General features: G+C 41.0%; 1 protein-coding gene across 1 annotated transcript in view; it reads right to left on the bottom strand.

Moving 5' to 3' along the window:
* Window positions 1–19,501, bottom strand: part of LOC116687850 (cadherin-4-like) — a 211,308-nt gene extending 191,807 nt beyond the window's left edge. The window contains 4 exon segments of the mRNA XM_032513525.1: window positions 17,985–18,096; window positions 19,203–19,286; window positions 19,289–19,353; window positions 19,356–19,501. Of these exon segments, the coding sequence (XP_032369416.1) occupies window positions 17,985–18,096; window positions 19,203–19,286; window positions 19,289–19,353; window positions 19,356–19,455 (361 nt within the window). The 5' untranslated portion in view covers window positions 19,456–19,501.
* Between the last annotated feature and the right edge of the window lie 823 nt (window positions 19,502–20,324).

Genomic DNA, 20,324 nt, shown 5'->3' on the forward strand with positions numbered 1-20,324 from the left:
TGTACTACTACTGGTTATGTTTATTAAATGAAACACAAAATATGTCGCCGACTAGAAATCGCTAGTATTAGCTAGCGGCTAGCTGCTAGATAACGCAACTGCTAACGCTAGCTGGAAGGGTTTGTTGTGACTTTGCCTGAAACGCTACCAAGTCGTGAATCGTGATGTTAAGACAAAACTTACAGGCTAAAAACTGTGTCTGGAACGCAGCATTACAGTCAAACTGACAAAGAGTTCCTCAATAATCTTACTTTTTGGTAGAAGACAAGGTGTCGGTGCCTGACTGGCAGTATTTACAGAGAAAGCCTGTATAACACACCAAACATTCATGTGCATTTATTAGCAGTGATGGGGATAACGGTGTTATAAATAATGGTGTCACTTTTTTCAGTAAAGAGTAATCTAATTGATTACTCTTACCATCTTAATAACACCGTTATTGTTACTCCCGAAAAATGAGGCACGTTAATAAAATTGCTGCTGTTTTTTTCATCAGACCAACTAGATCTCTGAGCCGAGAGGCAAAGACTTTTTTTCTTCCTTGGTTAGTGGGCTGTGCACGAGACATGCGCATAAATGCTGATGATTGGCTGAGGTTGAGTAAAATTTGATGGTAAGCCAATCAGAGATAGAGTTGGGCAGGTGTTCGAAAGCACGCATAGTCGAACACACAACGAACAACACAAACGAGTCAGTCAACAAGAGACAGGTACGGCGTTATGAAATCAAGAAGGGGGGTAACTTTTAATGCTAAAGATTTCCCCCCGTGGTCAGAAAACATAGGCACTATGACTCTAGAGTGGCTACTCGCTCCGAAGCTAATTGCTGTCCCTCTCTCACTTCTCCACTTCTCCCTCGCTCTATCACACACACACACGCTTTGACGCACACAACAGCGCACAAGTATATATATATATGTATGTTTGTATTAAGTGTTCATTTCGTTATAATATTCAGATCTACCATAAATAAAGTTCCCTTAAAGAGGGCTGGAGGTGGGGTCACATTTGAGCATTTAAAAATGTACTTGACAGTAATGCATTAGTTACTTTCTTAAGTAACTAGTTACTTTTATAATTTGTAACTGAATATCTAATTTAGTTACTTTTTAGAAGAAGTAATTAGTAACTGTAAGTGTAACTGTAATTGCCCAACACTGTTTATTAGCCTTGAGGGGTCCATTCATTTACTGATTCAGCCCTGATACAAAGCATTCATATTTCTAGCTGACAGTAATATCAGGAGGATCCTGCTGTAATCTAACTGCCCTCCAGCTGCATCCTCCATCACTGCAGTGTTAGTCTTACTGATGTCTCTTACCACACACACACACACACACCACACACACACACACACACACACACACACACACACACACACACACACACACACACACACACACCTTATCACACTGGATGAATGAAGAGATAAAGAAACCTGTACAGGTCGGCTCAAAGAGCAGAAATGAAAGTGACATCTCATTTTACTTGATTTACATTGCTTGTGTGTGCTATTTGCATAGATCACGCCTCTGCGCTTCAGTTACATGGCGGCTGTTTGCTATTTGTTACATTGCCATGTTTGATGTGTGCTGTGCTGTTAATGATCCTGGCCAGGGTTTTATAAATACATAATGATGTTCACCATGATATTGGCAGGTTTTCTAATTTAAACTTCATAATAAAGGTTGTTGGCATATGAGGTTTAGATTGATAATTAATCATGCCTAAGATAGCACAATATCGGTTAATAAAAACTGCTACAGAATTACAGTACACGTCAACATACAGCCGCACAGAAATTCTGACAGGCAGACGCTGGGAGCGTGTCGTTGCACCACCATGAAGCGCTCCATGTGAATGGATGGAGGTTTGGCTCATCTGCAGTGCGCCGGAGTCTCACAGGTTGGCAGGACTCCAGTCCTCTGCTCGCTTATTCATCTCTCTTTCCCACTGCCAACAGTCTGACAGACACACACACACACACACACACACACACACACATACACATACATTTGGCAAACCCTTACGCACCAGAACAACTCCACTTGATTCACACAATGCCATTAATCTAAAACAAACCAAAAATTCAGAAGCAGCCCTTGATGACCACAAAAGAATTATGCTAATTGACATTTTAAAATCAATCTCTGTATGTAGATAAGCACAGTGCAATGTACAATCAAAGGCCATTTGAATTAAAGTACTACACATTTCAAAGTCCACTGGGCTGATTCCCTAAAGGTGTACAGGAGGTAGACTTAACTCGACATCCTAAAGAAAATATTCGGCCATGAGAGTAAATTATGCATACAGGTGTGCCACAGGTTCAAAAAAATGCTATTTAGATTTGCCAGTTAGTTGGTTCAAGGTGTGGAGGAAGTAAATAAATAATCTTGTTTAATAATTAATTGAAATTCATGTTGCTTTGCCTCCAGCCTTGAGAGTATTAAGAATGCAGCCCGCAAGAGCCCTGCTTCTGACCTGTGGTGGTGTGTGGTAAGATTATTGCAAATGGGGGAGGAGCTTAAGCATGCATGCGCGCACACATTTCCACATGTACACACTCAGAATACATCGGTGTGTGTACACAGTTATCTTATGTTCTATAAGATAGTGAAAAAGGATGTCCACTGGCAACATCTTATCCTGTTTGCTCCATTTATCCGTGGAACAACAGATACAATCTCCCGAGTGTGAAAAGGAGTTCACACAGAGCTTCAGGCTGCTGAAAAAGTTGAGAAAGATGGCAATGCAGGCACAGAGAGACCACAAATTGGATCTAAAAGTCTTCAAAAAGGAAGAAAAGGAAAAAATAAAAAAGCAGGAGTGATCCATGTGTAATCTAATACTGATGATGTTTTTGTTTGATAGAATTACACCAGCAATAAAAGGATCTTGTCTCTCTTTGTCAGTGTGCGTGCGTGCGTGCATGTGTGCACAGATTCAGAGTTGATGGTCACTCTGTCCAATTTGCCACCATCTTTACAATCTGTCTGCATATATAAGTTTTTGGATGCAATTCATCTATCTATGAATTACAGGAAGGTCTGTCTGTCAGTGCACTGTAAACTATTTGGTTCTTAACAACATAAAAAAAACTTAGATTTAGAAGTGTTGAATAAATGATCTTGTTTTAAGAGTGAATTTCTTATTTTATGCATGGACAGATAATTTCACTTATTTTGAGTACCTTTTCCTTCAGATTTAGTGTTTTTATCTTGTTTTTAGACACCCCTTTTTGCAGTGTGTGTGTGTGTATGTATATCACTTGCATATCTCTTCAACCGTTTGAGTGAGTTTGAGTTTGATGGATTTCAAACTTGACAGGTTTCTTGCTAAGGGCATGACAGTGTGCAGTGCCAAGTCTGATGTTGTTTGGATTAGAAACACAAAAGATATCGTTAAATATATATCGGTAAAATAAGCACACATTGGCTTTTGCCGCTCTAGCCGCTGGCCATTCCCCCTCTCACCATGAGGACCAGAGACAGAGTACAGCGGAGCTTTGGCAGCTACAATGTGACATACTCCTCAGACCCACAAAAATGTGCAAAGTAGCACTACTACTGGACTGTCTTTGTCTTTGAATAAACAAACAACAATTCCCAAATTTCAGGACATTTCAGAAACCCACACATGTAAAGAGCAACCAGACAACAAGTGCAGACAGAGCATGATGCCACTTATAGGCAGGCTGTTTATCTTATGAAGTGAGTCGTATCTGTCTATATGTGTATCTTGGTTTGGACGGGACAGTAACCTGCACATTAGCAGGCGCCACATGCAACGTTTTAGAATAGCGGGGGGACTCTTTACCTGCTATTACATTAAATTGCTGTGAGCTGGCAGAACATAACGTGATCTCTGAGATTATTCCTTCAGAGCACTGTGCAATGCAAAAAAATCTCAGAGTTGAACCAGGCAGATACATCACTTTTCATCAGACTCACTCTGGGTGGGGTTAATTAAGTCGCCAAAATACCCCCGTGAATCAAATCCCCTACTTCACCGTTAACCGTCAAGCCACTAAACCTGTATGAAAATGAACGCCTCTGCTGAAATGTTAAATTCATTAAGGATCCGGCACGAGGCAACACCATCTCTCTCTCTCCGGTTCTGACGGTTGATACAGTATGTGCTGATTAGCTGTCATAACAGGCCAGGTGGGTAGCGCACTGCCATTAGTCCATGAGGCTAATGTCTGATTACTCCACATAGTCATTGTGATATTTTGTGATTACATTCTGAATCTCCAACCTTCTTTGTCAGTTAAATACAGTAGTACAATAAATGAACTACTTCTGTAAGTCTTTTTGTGGTAGAATTTCATTTTTTTATTTGATGAATTCTACAAGCAGCAATACCACAGGCCAAGTAAACACTTGTTCCAAACAGGCACATTTTCAACGGGTATTGTACTAGTACAGTTAAAATGTGGATGTAGCTTTTGCATATTAAATATGAGAATTGCTGTGAAAAAAAGGCATCTTCAAATACTTGCAGGGTACAGCTTTCATGTTGGCATAAGCAGCCTCTATTAATGCCTATCACCAAAACAATGTTGGCAATTCTTTTGCATTTTCCCCTCTGTTGGAAGCTGAGAAATGAATGCTAAGATTTGATTTAATTAGAAAGAAGAATACACGCTGTGAATTAGGATTGAAGAGAGGGTATTCAGATGTTTACTAGGATTAAGTAGGAGTAATAAGTAATTTTGGCATGTGTGCACCTGTGTGGCCTTCTCCAAACTGCATTAACATACACCACACCACAAGTGGTATAAATATTGAGGCAAGGCCTTGAAATGCAGCTATTACAATCATTTAATTGGCTTAACCTTTCAGCCTTTCTAATCCTTGTAGCAGTTTATTTTAATTATTTCTGTTAAGATAGCAGCTCACTCTTTACTTGTGTGATAAAAAATGTATTGCAGGATCCATGTGAATGAAAGTGACAAAGTGCTAAATCTGTTAACTACACGCACATATTCACTATTCAGGTTGTTGAACAAGTGGCTTCATCAGACATGCAAAACTAACTCCCCAAAACATCCACACATATAACCAAACCCCCAAAACACAAGTTTCACATCAGATAAGCACTACAAAAAGGAAAGCTGTAGGCTATCAGCAATTGTCTTTTTTCTTCTCTTTTTTCACCATACAATCTAATGAAAATTAAAAAATGACCACAAAAACGACGCTATACACAATTTCTGAATAGTTATCTCCCTTTATTTATGGTCAGAAATCCCAGTTTTCCTGGAACATGAATGAGTAGGTTATGCTAGTGCTGTCACTAACAGGCCTGATATCCAGCTAAGATGTTCAAGCAGGAAACAAGCAAGTATCCCATAGGTATGATGCGGCCATTTAGCCCCACTGTGGATGATAGATAGACCAGGTGTAGTATTAAAATGTCCAACAGATATTAAGACTTATAGGGATGCAGCCGTTTTCGGCCGATTTCACTATTAACCACACTTTAAAATGCCACGTTTAATAAATGAATTGTAAAGGCTCCGCAACACTGAGTGTTTACTCACTGCAAGTTATGTGTAGCGGTGTGTGCAGTTCTTATTAATTCAGACGCCGGTCCTGTCATCGCGAGTACTGAGTACTGTTAGAAGCTAAGTTTCCATCCACTTGTCAATCAAATTATCTGAAGTTCGGTAAAAAAAAAACTCATGCGAATAAATCTGGTGAAAGTGTGTTTCCATCCAATGGCTTTAAAGTGAACAAAATCCTGTGTATTATGAGGTCACATGCTGTTTTACGATCAAATTGGTACATCAATTTGGTTTTTAAGGTGTTTTCATTCATTTTCGCAATGAATCACACAACATTCAAGCAAACTTTTGCAAACAAACAAAATGGATCACGTCATCTACCAACAAATGATCAATAACGCACAAATTGTAGGCTAGTGCTTATGTGCCAGCTGATAGCAACATATCAAGCTATAATAAGAAAACAACGATGCTATCAACACATCGCTGTGACGATGCAGATGCAACTTGCCTTTTATTTTCCCTCCGGCACCGCTGTGAGACAACTCTTTTTTTGAGACATGTCTCGTTGTTTGAGTGCCTTTCATTTACTCTGGAGGACGTCCCGCGGCTTTTCCCAACCTTGTTGGCCGTTTCCTTTGCGAGTTCCTGATAAATTAAATTCAAAAAGTCTCTCGTATCCTCGTTTGTCCACTTCCATCTGTTTTTGTTGACACCCATCATGTGTGCAAACAGAGCGGAAATACTGGGCGGAAATTAACTAAAACTTCTTGTTCTTCGTTTTGTGGCGGATTACAACCATAAAATGACCTAAAACTTAATCGCAATTCATTACTACTTCGGCAAATAAAGTTTCCATCAGCGTTTATCGCATAAGTCGTATATAGTTCAAGATAGATTCCGATCCAAAACGTATTTCCTTTGAGTCGATTTTCATGAAATTCCATTGAATTGTACTGTTTCCATAAGGCATTTTTCATTCAATATCACTTAATTTGGATAAAAACGTTTGGATGGAAACATAGCTAGTATGACAGTCTCCACGGTGGAATAACTTACTGCTGCAATTTTTTTAACGTTAACTAAAGTTAGCATTAATGCATAATAATCATGAGTCATGAGTTTGGGGTGGCAGTAGCTCAGTTTGTAGGGAGTTGGGTTGGCACCCGGAGGGTCACTGGTTCAAGTCCCCGTATGGACCAAAAAGTACAGAGTGTGAATTGGTGGCTGGAGAGATGCCACTTCATCTCCTGGGCACTGTCAGGTGCTGTTGAGCAAGGCACCGTACCCCCCAAACCGCTCAGGGCGCTTGTTCGGCTGGCAGCCCACTCACTCTGACATCTCTCCATTAGTACATGTACAGATCCTGAGCATGTGTGTGTGTGTAGTTCAAGACTGTGTGTGATAACTAACAAAGTGTGGACACCGAGTGTAAATTGTAGTTTCCCCATTGGGGATCAATCAAACAGATTAAAAAAAAATGGTATTTTTAGACTACAGTCGTACCAACAAAAATGTATAGTTCTTGCATCCCTACTCACCAACCCCTGTTTGATCTGACTTATATCACAGATAGTACTGGATTGTCATGGAAATTAACTCTGTACACACCAAACATCCCAAAGCCAAGTACTGTACATTTTCAATGCAAATGGGACTGCCCCACAGTTTAAGGTAATTCTTTACTCTTTAGCATACACATTATGCAGCTTGCTAGAGTACGTTGATTACACACATGACTTCACTGATGCTCAGGCCTTCTTCCAACGCCTCCTTGTTTATCTAACATGCTGTAGCGCCTGAAGGTGGAAGAGGGTCTTGTATTGTTGCCAACATCCAACCTAGCCCTATAATAATGAGCTCAACGGGCCCTGAACCTGACACAAGAAGGAAAAGCTATCAGTTAAAAATAACAAGCAGAACCATCGCTGTGGTCAAAGCATCATGTGGTTTTTCAGTGGTTTAATATAATCTTGGAAAAGCGTAACAGAAATGCAAATCAAGCTGTGAATCACCACATGAAATCAGAAAGCCCACCAGATATCTACGCATTGTGATTGTTTTATTCATGACAGGTGAGCTACACTGTAAGCCTTTGGCCCTGCAGTGGCAACACAGCGTATTCAACCAGGACATTTAACTCTCCACTTCATAATGATACTTTTAGAGAGCTGTTCAAAGCTTTCCATGTCCTCTGGTTAAAATGCAGACGGCTAGATTCGAAATGACTACAGCATGTTCAGTCAGTAACCTGTGGGCTGCAAATCAAAAGCCTACTTGCTTAGGTACAGACATTAGCTATGGTATGCAAATTCCATCAGCATAACAATCTCTCTGCTTTTAACAAACACAGGCGCAGCAATAAATAAGCACCAAGCTACAGAACGGGAGTCAAACATCTTTCATTTATCTGTGGCAGCTCTGGCGTGTCATCATTTGGGTTAGCCTTGATGTTAGATTGGTTTACAAAACTATAAATTTGACACTGCATTTAAAATAGGTGCCTGAATGTAACAGCCATCAATCACTTTGCCACAGCCCTATGGTGGTTGTAATCATTATGACAAGGCAATGGCTGCATCCAGTTTTGTTCTTTTACCCATGTTAAATTGCTGTTTATGGCAATGAGAAGGCTTCTATTCCCAGAGGCCACAGTTAGTCAGACTGCCTTTTATTGTCTTACTGCTGGGTTGTGGCGCAGATCGCAAACCCTGTCACCAACACCCCCACCACCACCTCCCCCTCTTTCTTCTCCTCTATGCCTCTGTTTTCTGTTGGTTCTCAGAGCTATTATTTTTATCTGAAAACCTATACGGGGCAACAAAGAGAAAAGAGACATGATAAAGAGATGGAGAGGGGTGGGTAGGCACACAGAGAGACAGAGTGGAGCAGGGGAGGAAAACTGTGATTCTTCTGAAGCTGTGATCGATGCTACCAGTATGTGTCTGCACGTTGCCAGCAAAAATGAGGGCTCTATTGATTTGCTCCCATATTTCAAAAAAAGTGAGTTCTCAACCCCAGATTTTCCTCTGTACTTCTATGAATTACCATCCTCTTTCTAAATAAAGCCTGGAATGCCAAACATATTTTCTTTTTTTAAAACATCTTGTTATGCAGATGGAACAAAAGACAGGTTTGTGAGAGCAACTGGGACAATTTTGGCATGGTAATGATGTTTCATGTGAATTTCTGAGTGTTGCTGGCCAATGGCTATTATCCTCTTGTGTATTTACAGAGCGACTCGATCCAATTCACACACAAACCTGTCAAGAAGTGAGAAAGCAGTACAAAACGCACAATCAGGTTTAGAAATTAATCTTTTTTTTTCCTGGCAGTTTTACTGTGTGCACGTTCCCCACCAGAGCAATAGAAAATATACATGTATACAGGGGGCCTCTGCTACGTTGAATAACTTCTACGGTAAGTATTAAAGTGTGTGTGCGTGTGCGTGTGCGTGTGTGTGCGTGTGCGTGTGCGTGTGCGTGTGTGTGTGTGCGTGTGCGCATGCATGGGATACAAGTTGTGTCCTGCTCTTGTGTGAGTGCAGCTCTAAATATATAGTCAGACAAGTAAGTCGTGCTTTGTTGGCATCTAAGTTTTTTAAGGAACTGGATTCATAAGGAGGTCAGAGGTAGAATGATGAGCTCCCGCAGGTTTCAAGGGAGAGGAACAGACATGTAGACAGCTGAGATAATGTGTTCATGGTAAAAAAAAAAGCAAAGTAAGCAATAAAACACATAAAAAGATTAAATTATTTACTGACATTAGAGCTGGCTGTGAGGGGGAAACAGAATGGATCAAGCCATGCTAAAGTTCTGCGGCAGAATATCTTCTTTTTATTCTGGTCAGCAAAGCATGTTTTTAGATTTGTCGGCCTCCCACAGACAAATCTGCATCACAACAGGATGGAGCATGGCCCCTTATTGTGATGTTTAAATCAGTCATCTGAATCCAACCAAAATGAGCTCTTTCAAACAGACAGTCTGTAGCAAGTGTGACTGAGTCCCCTGTGCTATAGTAACAACGGTATGTTTTCAACAAAGCAAGCCAATAGCTCAAGAGGTAACACACATTTAGCTGAAATACACCTTGAAATCTAGAACGTTGCAACAAGATTAAAAGCAACAGCTTCCTCTAAATTCTATTTGGAAAGTTTAATTGGAGGAAATAGATTCAAACTCAAACACCTAAATGGGCAAAAGTACAATCTGTGAAAGGTGTAAAAACACAGAGAATGGAGAATTTTAAATGAAATACAGTATTTTGAGATGAGCTGCATAAGAAATAGTTCCCAGCAGTGAGTATCCACAAGTCATTGGTCAAATAAGCCTGCATACAGCCCGCTTTTTAGATCAAAATAGACAGCAAATTGATACAATCAAATCCAAAAAGCTTCACCACCATAGGAGATGCAATTTCCCCCTTTTTTCCATGATGGAGTCAGGATTTGTGTTCCTATTTTCTTTTATGGTGCCATCGTTTCCCAAACTGTTTCTTTTATGTGCCTCAGAGCCTGGTGAAAAATGGCAGGGACACTGTATATCTTTCAACACCAAGGCTAATCTGCAACACACACCCAGTTTATATGTAGCTGTATACGCCATTGTAGTTGCTCTCATTCATTTGCTATTTAAATCTGCGATTATCAGCAAATGTGAAACAAGCCCCAAATAAACTCTGGTAGCATTTGTTATATGACTTTATAGTAGTAAGAAGTAAAATCCTTAAAAAGGATTGTAATGTAAGGAGTCACATTCCAGTGGATATCCTAATGCAGTTTAATATACTCAATCCAACCAGTTGAGCAGAATGACACCGCTTCTTTTTTCGAACAGCCAGCTTGTGAGCATATCTGATTTTGAAATTTGAATAGAAATTGTGAAAAATATCCAAGCCTTCTGTTGCTTTCATTCAGTATATTAACACAAAAAATTGCATTTTATAATAAAATGGTCCAACAGTCTGTGAAAAATTGAATTTTACAGTGAAATCACAGTGAAAGTATTACAGACATTTCATCTCCACTGCTGAGGTGAAATCAGTACCTCTATTTTAGTGAGGAAAGTTGTTAATTAATATGGAAATACAAAAAAACCTATCTTCCTATTTGATTGACAAGTTTACAGCTTTACCACTCCAAACAGGGTGTATCTCTCTCTCTCTCTCCTCTCTCTCTCTCTCTCTCTCTCTCTCTCTCCTCTCTCTCTCTCCTCTCTCTCTCTCTCTCGTCTCTCTCCTCTCTCTCTCCTCTCTCATCTCTCTCTCCTCTCTCTCCTACTATGATCGTCGAGATTGACAGCTGGATTACTGGGCTGGTTTGTAATCCTTTAATTTCTCCATTTAAGATAATCACTCTCTGGATGGAGCACTGCCTTCACACACATTCACACACATGAACATAAACACACACAGTGCACAAAATATGCTCTGTTCACATATAAATAAATAACTGTGTATTAATGCATTAAACAAAAGTGAACAAGAGAATATGGTAAAAACAAGAGCACACAGACACCCTGATCAATTAGAGATTCCAGGCTGAATTAATCCAAAGGACAAAGTACAGCACAAGCTGCTCTATGCAAGGGACCTTTTTGATATTAGAGTTTGTAGGACAAAGGAATGTTGACAGTGAAGTCTTTTAATTAAGGCGATAGAATAGCAAAAGCCTTGTGGCTTCAGAAATGGCGTTACAGTACAATACAGAGTGGCCCTCTGGAGATGCATTCAGCAGCTCAAAAGGATCTATGTGTTGAGTCGAGCTGAAAGTAAATCATTTGGATTGGGCCATGTTTTTCATCTCCACCAGTGCTGCAGACTGAGGATATGAGTGTTGGAGAACATGAGAGGTCAAGTGGCAACACAAGGTCAATCTGCTTGGCCGTAATTCATCAATAAAATGAGAGGCAATATGTCACTTTGAGTCTCTGACTCAGGAATGAAGAGGGGGTGGGGGAGAAAAACAAAAAGGCCTAGCTGAGCATGAGGGCAGTAGGTGGAGATTCTCTAAATTCTCACGGCTCATCACTTATTTAATGCTTACTGTAAAAATGTGCACATGATAATCAGCGTGTTTGCTGTCTTAACAGGAATTTGATGGAGGGTTCATATCAGTTTAGCCTTATGCGTTCAGTTGAAGACAAAGTATGTGTTAGCTTATCACAGGGGATGGTGGTGTTACCCCTATTTTCCACTGGACGTGTCTGCGCTGTATTCTGGATGCGTCACGACCAATATCGTGTATGTCTGCTCTACAACACCACAGACAACAGATCCTTTTTATAAGGACAACCCCAGGAAAAAGAAGCATGGAGTGCCTGGAGTGGAAGGTAGCTACTAGCTTATAAAACATGTAATTGTTCTGTGAAGTACAAAGTACAGACTTACAATGTTCATTCCCAGGATCTTTTCCTTCTGTCTGTGCCAAAGGCAAGAACTGGTGAAAAAGGCGTTTAAGTTTGCTGCTCCCGCTACCTGGACCAAGTTACAGAAACCTGTGATATTTAATGAGCTAGTCTAGTCGGAAACACACCCGCTGACCTCGGATTTCCAAGCTCAGAACTCAAACAACCTCCGAGTACCTCGAGTTAAAAAAGTTCCAAAGTAAATAGAACGCAGTATAAACATTCAGGCCAGGTTTGAAGGAGGTCAGCTAGAGAAACTAGCTGCTCATGGTCACATAGGTAGATGGAAGACTGAAAAAAATGTAATCCATACAATTTTCAATTCTTGCTTTTTATTTGAGTCTATATTATTTCTATCGTAGCATTGAAAAAACACCGTTTTAGACTGATGATAATGGAAATGGAAAATTGGTTTAAACACAACTTTACTCAGTATTTTCTGACAAGCGAAGTTTGCACTGAGCTCTCAATCTCTCCCTCTTTTTTCTATTAATTACAATAATAATTTAATATCTAAATAAAACTGAAGTGTGCGCTGTCATGGCAATACAAACAAGAAGAATAACATAACTGACTAATTTGAGCTAAAGAAACACCACTTCAATACTAAAGACCTGATTTGTATTCAAAGGCATATAAATCCCACAAGCGTAAAGTGTGTGGGGGGGGGAGGGGCTTTGTAATGAACTGGTAGATTGTGGGTTACATTTACAGCTAAAAGGTGAATCAGAGGTTTCCTGGTGGGAAAATTATTCACTTCAGCATTACAACAAAAAAGCCAATAGTCTTCATCAAGGCCACCGATCGTTAACAGGCACAGAGATGCAAAGCACTAATACACATTGATTGTGAGGAAGGGCAGCCAATTAGAAAAAGGTTTTCGATAATAAATGCAAATAGTATTCAAGGTCGTCAATGGTCATAAATGGAAGACGAGGTGTTCATTTCTTCAAATTTCTTCTTTTTTACTTTTTTTGACAGTGTAAAGAGAGGAATTCATCAGGAGGGTTAAACTGTAATTTGCAGACAGTTTCTAAGACTTACAAAAGAAACACCACTTTAAACTTTGTCCACGCATGTTTTTTTTGATAGATTTGCCCTTGCCTCCACTCCAGAAATACAGTAGTAAGTCACAAGTTCCTCCTCCAACACAATCTCTTTTTTATCTGTTAATCCCTTGCCAAGGACTCTCTTTTTTGGCTGACACCATCGGAAGGGCCTATTTTATTCTTTTTTCCCATTATAATCACTTCATGTTTAAACCCACAGCCGCCAGCCCTTGCAAATACAATCCGAGTTTTGAAACTCAGAATTTAGGGCACAATTAACTCACCTCTGTTTTATCAGGAAATGTAGATCTATTGCATAATCTCACCCAGTGGAGTGTAAACAGAGACCATGAACAGCACTTTTAAAATGCTGCAGGAGCCTTAGTCGTCGGGTTCGTTTCTTGACAGCTTCCCATGTCTACATGCAAGGAGGTTGAGATGAATCATGCCTGTCTCTCACTGGGCACCAGAAGGCAAAGCAATGAAACTATCCGTTTTGTAATGAAACTCCATGAGAGCATATGCCGTGACCCAGCGAGCATCAGACTACAGCTAATATCAGTACACAGCGAGAGGAGCTCAGTGGAGATCAGTGCACTAGAACTAATAAAATTCACATGGAAGCCTTGACAAGAGGCAATAATATTTCTTCGGACAGTCGGTTTCCCATCTAGCAAAACCCCTTTTTTTACTTACTACCTCCACTAAGGAAATGACTACAAATCAGGATGAAAGGGATTGTGCTGTGGCAGGAACTATATCTTGGGTGGCTTGCTTGATGGAATTCGCTCAGCATGTATGTCATGTTGTTGGGAGTTTGAGGGATATGGGAGCGTAGCTTGGTTTGGTAAGAAGGCAGGTGAGATAAAGAGAAATGATGTGGCTCATCTTCTGTACCTGTATTCTATCAGCTCGCCACAGACTGCAGGTCCTGGCTGCAGAGATGAAAGACTCTCTGGAGGACAAGAGCGACGTTCGTGAGTCAGAGGAAAATGGCATCCCGCTTATCAAATGCCTGGAAACATAATCCCCCCCACCCCACCCCCCAGTCCTTGGGTCTGGATGTACTCATGAAAGCCCTGTCACTTTGGATAGTAGGTCAGGAGTCAGGAGTTCTGCACAGTGAACAGGGAGCTGGCGGTTTCAAAGCAGATATGGCCCTTTGCCAGATTTTCCTGCTGTAGTCTAATTGGGGTCATGTTACAAGTCATTTTGTATGTGTTACTTTTAGAGATGGAATTAAACAATAGGAAATCCATGCCAAAAGCGTATAGCTGATGGAGGCATGATCCTCCTTAAATTAATCTTTTCGATTAAAGCACAGTGTGTGCAATTCTTTAACTGAAATAGAAAAAAAAACTATTTTAAATTAAAAGCCCTGGGATGAAGGAAGGGAGAAAAAGAAATAAAAATAAAGCAACTGCGCGTTATTTTTTCATAGAGCAAGTCCATCTCCAGTGATTTAAGAGACAACACAGGGACTGAAAATTTCCTTTTGAAAGACCAGTGTGGAGTCAAGGTGGAAAACCACAGGCTTCATAAAAAGATATTTTTATGCTTGGTTAAGGAATACACACATCTCTTGTGATTGCTGTCTGCCAGACAACATTTAGGTATCATGGGTATTTTTTCATTTGCCCACAACAAAGTTGCCCTCTGCTGCATTTTTTAGCCTGACATTGAGAAACTTTAATCAATTTCTCTCCAAAAACAAGGTTTCTCCATTCCAGGAAATCCATCAAAGTCATAATCTTGGCGACAGGAAGCAAAATATGCAGTCACACAGACATCTAAATAACACAGAGCAGTGTTGTTCACTGTCTCTCAGGACTGGCCGGGGGTTAAGGGTGAACTCATCCCTGCTGTCATTTCCAATATGCGTTGACAGTGACTTAAAGAGACCCTATCCTGACTGAACTGTATTCCAAATCAATTTCTTTTGTTCTGAGGCCACATCCCCTTGTTCACGTTCCTAGGTGTCTGTTCCGGCTCTCGGAGTAAGGTGATGGCTTACACAGCGAAGTGCAATCACTGGAATATTTCTTTTCATGGCTTATCTGCCCACAGCGGGAATCTGCACGGACCACAACTCAAGGCCCGGATGTCTGCTTGCCTCTGTGCCACAGCCTCTCCCTCCAATCCTGACCCAGCTCTTAGACCAACATCTCCATGGGAGCATGGTATGACTTATTCAGCACAACTTTGCGGCAGCGCAGAGATTTGTGAGTTAGTCAAACAAAGATTTTTTATGGTCAACTACATAAAAGCCTTTTTAACCTAAAGCCAGTCTGCGAAGAATGACCAAACGAGGCACTGAATGATGCATTACGATTCAAAAATGACCTTTCATGTCTTAACCAGACACTACCCTTTACCTACAAGGGACACAATAGAAAAGAAAGCATGCTAACAAAGGACCATACCAACGTTTTCGCAAAATGTAGTGTATTCATATTTACAATCGTTACAAAATATCAGTGTAGCTCGACATTTGTTGGCACAGTTCAGAAATGCACAGTTGAAAATCTTTTAGCGCAAATCTTTTAACACAAAGCTACGCTTTCTGTACGCCAAAACAACAAACTGCCCAAAACACTTTTCTCCCCACTTGCATTCAAGTTCCACACTATACACCCGTGGTATCACATCACTCTCTTCCGGCAAGTCACCTCGAAAGATTTCAGAACTTCACCATCTCTCCATAATGTAGTCAGACACTAATAACAACCTGAGCCTGTCAGTGGCTAAAAACAGCACTTGTAGTGAACGTACATTGACGGTGAGTATTTGCCCTGTAGGATTACATCGCAGCCCGGTTTGCAGGACCAATTTCAAAGAATTTATAAGTCACTTAGACCCAAATGTATGGGAAAATAGGGCCCAGGTTGAAAAATACTGAAATTACCCTTGGAGCACATACTAATGTGCATAAGGTGTATGTAACAAGAGCATCAAGAAACATTTTCTAACACATCCAATTAACTTAGATTGGTGTAAATTAATTTGACATCCCAAATGTTAATCAGTCCCAAAGTACTCACACATGATCAAAACAATAAAAGAGAAGAAGAAAAAACTCCCCCTTCCACCTCAGAATGAAAAGAGCTGCGGTCCACACATTGTTCAGTGACTGGAAACAGAGGCCTGGTTCACACTGCACCTGCTGGGCTACAGCTCTTTAGTCCTTCCCCCATCGTTCACTGTCTATCTCTCCGGGGAGACAACAGCAACGGCCCACAGCATTCCAGCAACCCCTAGCCAGCTCCTGAGCATCCCAGACCCTCCCTCATCTCATCCCCAGCCCATACATTTTCTTGAAAAGTGACAGTTTCAGGTTATACATATTGTGGCGTTGGTATTAAAGACTTCCTACCGTTTTGTATCCCACTGTATAGAAAACAGATCTTCAGTAAGGCTAGCCCCTGCACATTTATCATTGCATGAGGACTTACTGTAAGAGGCTGCAGCCCCTATCCCTGTAAGTGGCCAGTTGGGAGGACAGCAGTGCTCTCAGATTGATTTTCACAAAGAAACAAACACAGCGACTGACAAAATGAAAGCAAGAGACCGGAAGCAAAGATAATATAGGATCACTTAAGCAGCATATAAAAAGCCAATCAAAGTTTTGAAGTAACCTTTTTTAGTTGTTAATATGCACACCAGGAAATGTCACGTGTGTGCAACACCCTCCCCCTGAGACAGACATGCATAAAACACACACAAACACGGAGGAGGAACCTACATACGTTATCTGTCTAGACACATCACTCTCTGTTAACATCGTTTGGGTCAGTAAGGACGCCGCAGCCCATTTCCGAACAGGCAGAAGCCTTGAGCTTCGAGCCCCTTCAGGCAAACTCGCTCCCCACTGACCGGCTGCACTGTCCTTGTCAGCCTCCTAAATAACAAAATAACCTCCAGAATAAGTCAATTGTTTCGCTCGCAGGCAGGAAAATGCTCAAACAGCTGTTACAATGAGAATGCCATTTCCTCCTGGCAAACAGCATTTCACATAATAATAGACAAATATTTGGCTATAAAAGCAAAGTGTCAGGGGAGAGCTGAGCTTATTGTACAATGTTGTTGAGATGTGGACAAAAACCAAAACCAAGTGCCTCCAGATCCACAGTGTAGATAACAAAATCTCCAATATGCTGAAGCACCCTCATGTTAGGGGTGATTTCTTCATGTTGTAGTTGTAGTTTAGAGGTTAAGACATAACCTTCTCTATGTTATAGAAGCACATCCAGTTAACATCAATGGTTTTGTTTATCTGTCAATTATGCAAATTAGGACCCAAGGATGTGATTGAGAGGCATTTTTCCCATTATGGCAGATTCACTAGCAAATAGAAGAGACACGCAGAAGAAACCCCAGCATAACCTCACAGTAGATTCAGTACTGCCTGCTCTGAAAAGAAATGGAGCGAACGAAAAAAAAAATTAAATTCCTCTGAAAACAGCAACAATAAAAGGGCTTGAACATGTATTACACTAAACAGTGGGAATGAAATAAAGGTTTGGGGATTCCAGCTGCAAACATGCAGAGCAGGGAATGGGCTTTTAAAATTAGTTTGCTTTGTCAGCCTGCTGCTTTGTCAATCAAAAAAGAAGAAATGTATTGGTTTTCTTTTAGTGCAATCAGATTAATTTAGGTGTTTATTCATTAAAAAAAACTCCATTTCAAATGATAACTCTTGAACAGAATGCATTAAACACCTGCTGTCCCGTCACAGTTAATCACATCCCAACATTATTTAACCCGAGCTTCATCACAGCTGGATCTTTCTGCCTGAACATATGCATGTCTGTTCTTAAGATGAGCTGCTTATGCTGCATACCCACAACTAGAGTGTGTTCTGACCTTCTTTAGGAGTCATAGAACACCCCCCCCCACACACACACACACACACATAAACACACACTTACTCACTCACACTATAAGGTTTAGGGACACATCTGGGCAGAGACAAGAAAATATAATCAGTCAATAAATGAGATCCAGCAAGCGGCAAGCTTACCTTTCAGAATGCTCTGACCGTGCAGTACGTCTCTCGAGACGATCACTGTGTAGAAGTTCTGGGAGAAGCCTGGTCTGCATGGGGGTTTGAGGGGCTGGCCTGCCTTATTCCCCTGAGGAATAAAACAAGACGGGCTGTTAAGCATTGGCAAATTGACTTGCAGTCTTGCAATATTGAACCTCACAGTTTCTCTGGATACAGTGAGTGATTTGCTGCAGACAACAGCACGCTGCACTTGGACCTCTACAGTAGAGAATTATAATCATCACTATCACCATCATGACCATCATATTTTGAATGAATTAAAATGATGCCACTGATGTAAGTCCTAATAATGACATCAATGATGACCATTATAAAGATGATGACTACAGCTAGCAGGAAATGTTTTGACCTAAACATCCGTTAATGCATGCTGACTGGACTGTGAGAGAGGTAGAGCACAGAAAGAAGCCTTGCATTGAATGCATTGAATTATACTGGTTAAATATCAGCATAGTGTTGCAGACACAATTCTTTCAGCAGGCATTTCATTCTCCACAGAATGCACTTACATGTGCTACACATCATTCATCATATCAATTTATATTTTTATTAGGAAAACATATTGCACTTTGATGCATTATACGGCATTTAAGCAACCCAATATCTGTCTGCTCATCAACAAAGCTGATACGGCATACATTTAGCAAAGCTGATTTTAGAGCACAATTTGCCTAAGTTTGAAAATAAAGTACTGTTAGCTTGTTGATTTATTCCTTAAAACCATCCCTCCTAAATAAGCACTAAATCAAATAACCAAGTCGCCAACTGAGCCATTCATCCCAGAAATGTAGAAAAGGAGAAATGACGGTGCGTAAACGAAGTTGATCGCAGCCAACAGAAAGAGAAGCCCCTCCAGGAACCACTGTCCTCTGCAATAATGCACTGCAGTTTATTTAGGCGAGAGGATGGGGAGGCTAGCGAACAGAGTTGTCAGTGACTTTTTTCACCACACTTGGACAAAAAATAGTCTTGACCTTAAACGTCGCCGTATTAAGCTCGATTACATGCATCATGTTGCCTTTAGCGCAACGCTGCGGGGGGAAGTGAGCATCTCCCAGCCACTTTCGTGAGCTCATGCGCGCGCTCCACAGCCCAAGTTAGCACAACAGCAGTGCAGCACTTCTACTATACTGGTATGCGCCGATAAGACGTGTAGAAATGAAGTAATCTTACCGAAGATGTGCCCACAAGTAAGGTGCAAGCCAGGATGATGCAGCCAACGTTCATCTTTGCAAAATCGCGTGATGGGGGGGAAAAATGGGGAAAGAGATGAATCTTCTGAGCCAAATGCACCTCAGTAATTCCCGGAGCCCTGTCTCTTCTTCTCGGGTGCTGAGTGAATGACCGTCCCTACTTGTCTGGCGCAAAAGTGCAGCTGAGGCAGAGGTGCTGCGCTGCGCTCCGTCCAGAGGAAGCCGATGCCCATTGGATAACAGCGTCACTACAACCCCTCCCACCGCACGGCGGAGCAGGCATGGCAGCGTGCACTATGTGCGCTTCAAATGACTCCCTGTGATGATGCCCCGTGCACTTCTGAGATCTATTTGGGGGAGGGGGGGGGGGGCATTTTCCAGGCTATTTAGATTCATATTTTCACTTCAGATGGAGCAAAGGCGGGTCCGGCGGTGTGAGCGGCAACCAACCATCCGAGTCTTTTCATGTGTCCATCAGCTGACTGGAGTCTATTTCACACCCCAGTTACCCCCTCTGCCCCTGATCCGCGGTATAACGGCAAAAGCTGCCGAGTTATTAGCGTTTTATTAAAGCAGCTATATGATAGACCACTGCGGGGTGAAAATGTAAGGTGGGAGGATATCTTTGGTTTGACCATTATTAAATGATTTATTGTTGTTTCAGAAACCTTGTTGTGTTTGTTCAATAACACCTAGGAGTATGTATGTTGTGTGCCTGTATGTTGTAACAATAATGGCAGCAGCATGGGGGTTGGCCTGAGAAAAATGTTTCCACATTGTGGAACAATAAAGTTGATCTTATTTTATGAACGAAATAACGTCAAACGAATCAGCCAGTTTGATGAAATATGTCCATTTTGCCAGATCATGTTGTTCCCTATTCAGTCTTCAAATGTTTTTCATTAAACAAGTGAGACTAATTATTTCTTATGTATATTGTTTTTTATGATGTAATTTTTGCCTCTATCTTACTGCCTTAATCGCTCTCTTGGAGAGAAGAATGTAGAGTAGGATCTTGCCTTATTTGGACAGATTTAAGTTCCTTCTTTAGAGAAATACAATTTGAGACTTAGTTGTATACATGTACAGTTGCTGTACAGTT

This window comes from Etheostoma spectabile, chromosome 4 (assembly GCF_008692095.1).
Source record: "Etheostoma spectabile isolate EspeVRDwgs_2016 chromosome 4, UIUC_Espe_1.0, whole genome shotgun sequence".
Taxonomy (NCBI): Eukaryota; Metazoa; Chordata; class Actinopteri; order Perciformes; family Percidae; genus Etheostoma; species Etheostoma spectabile.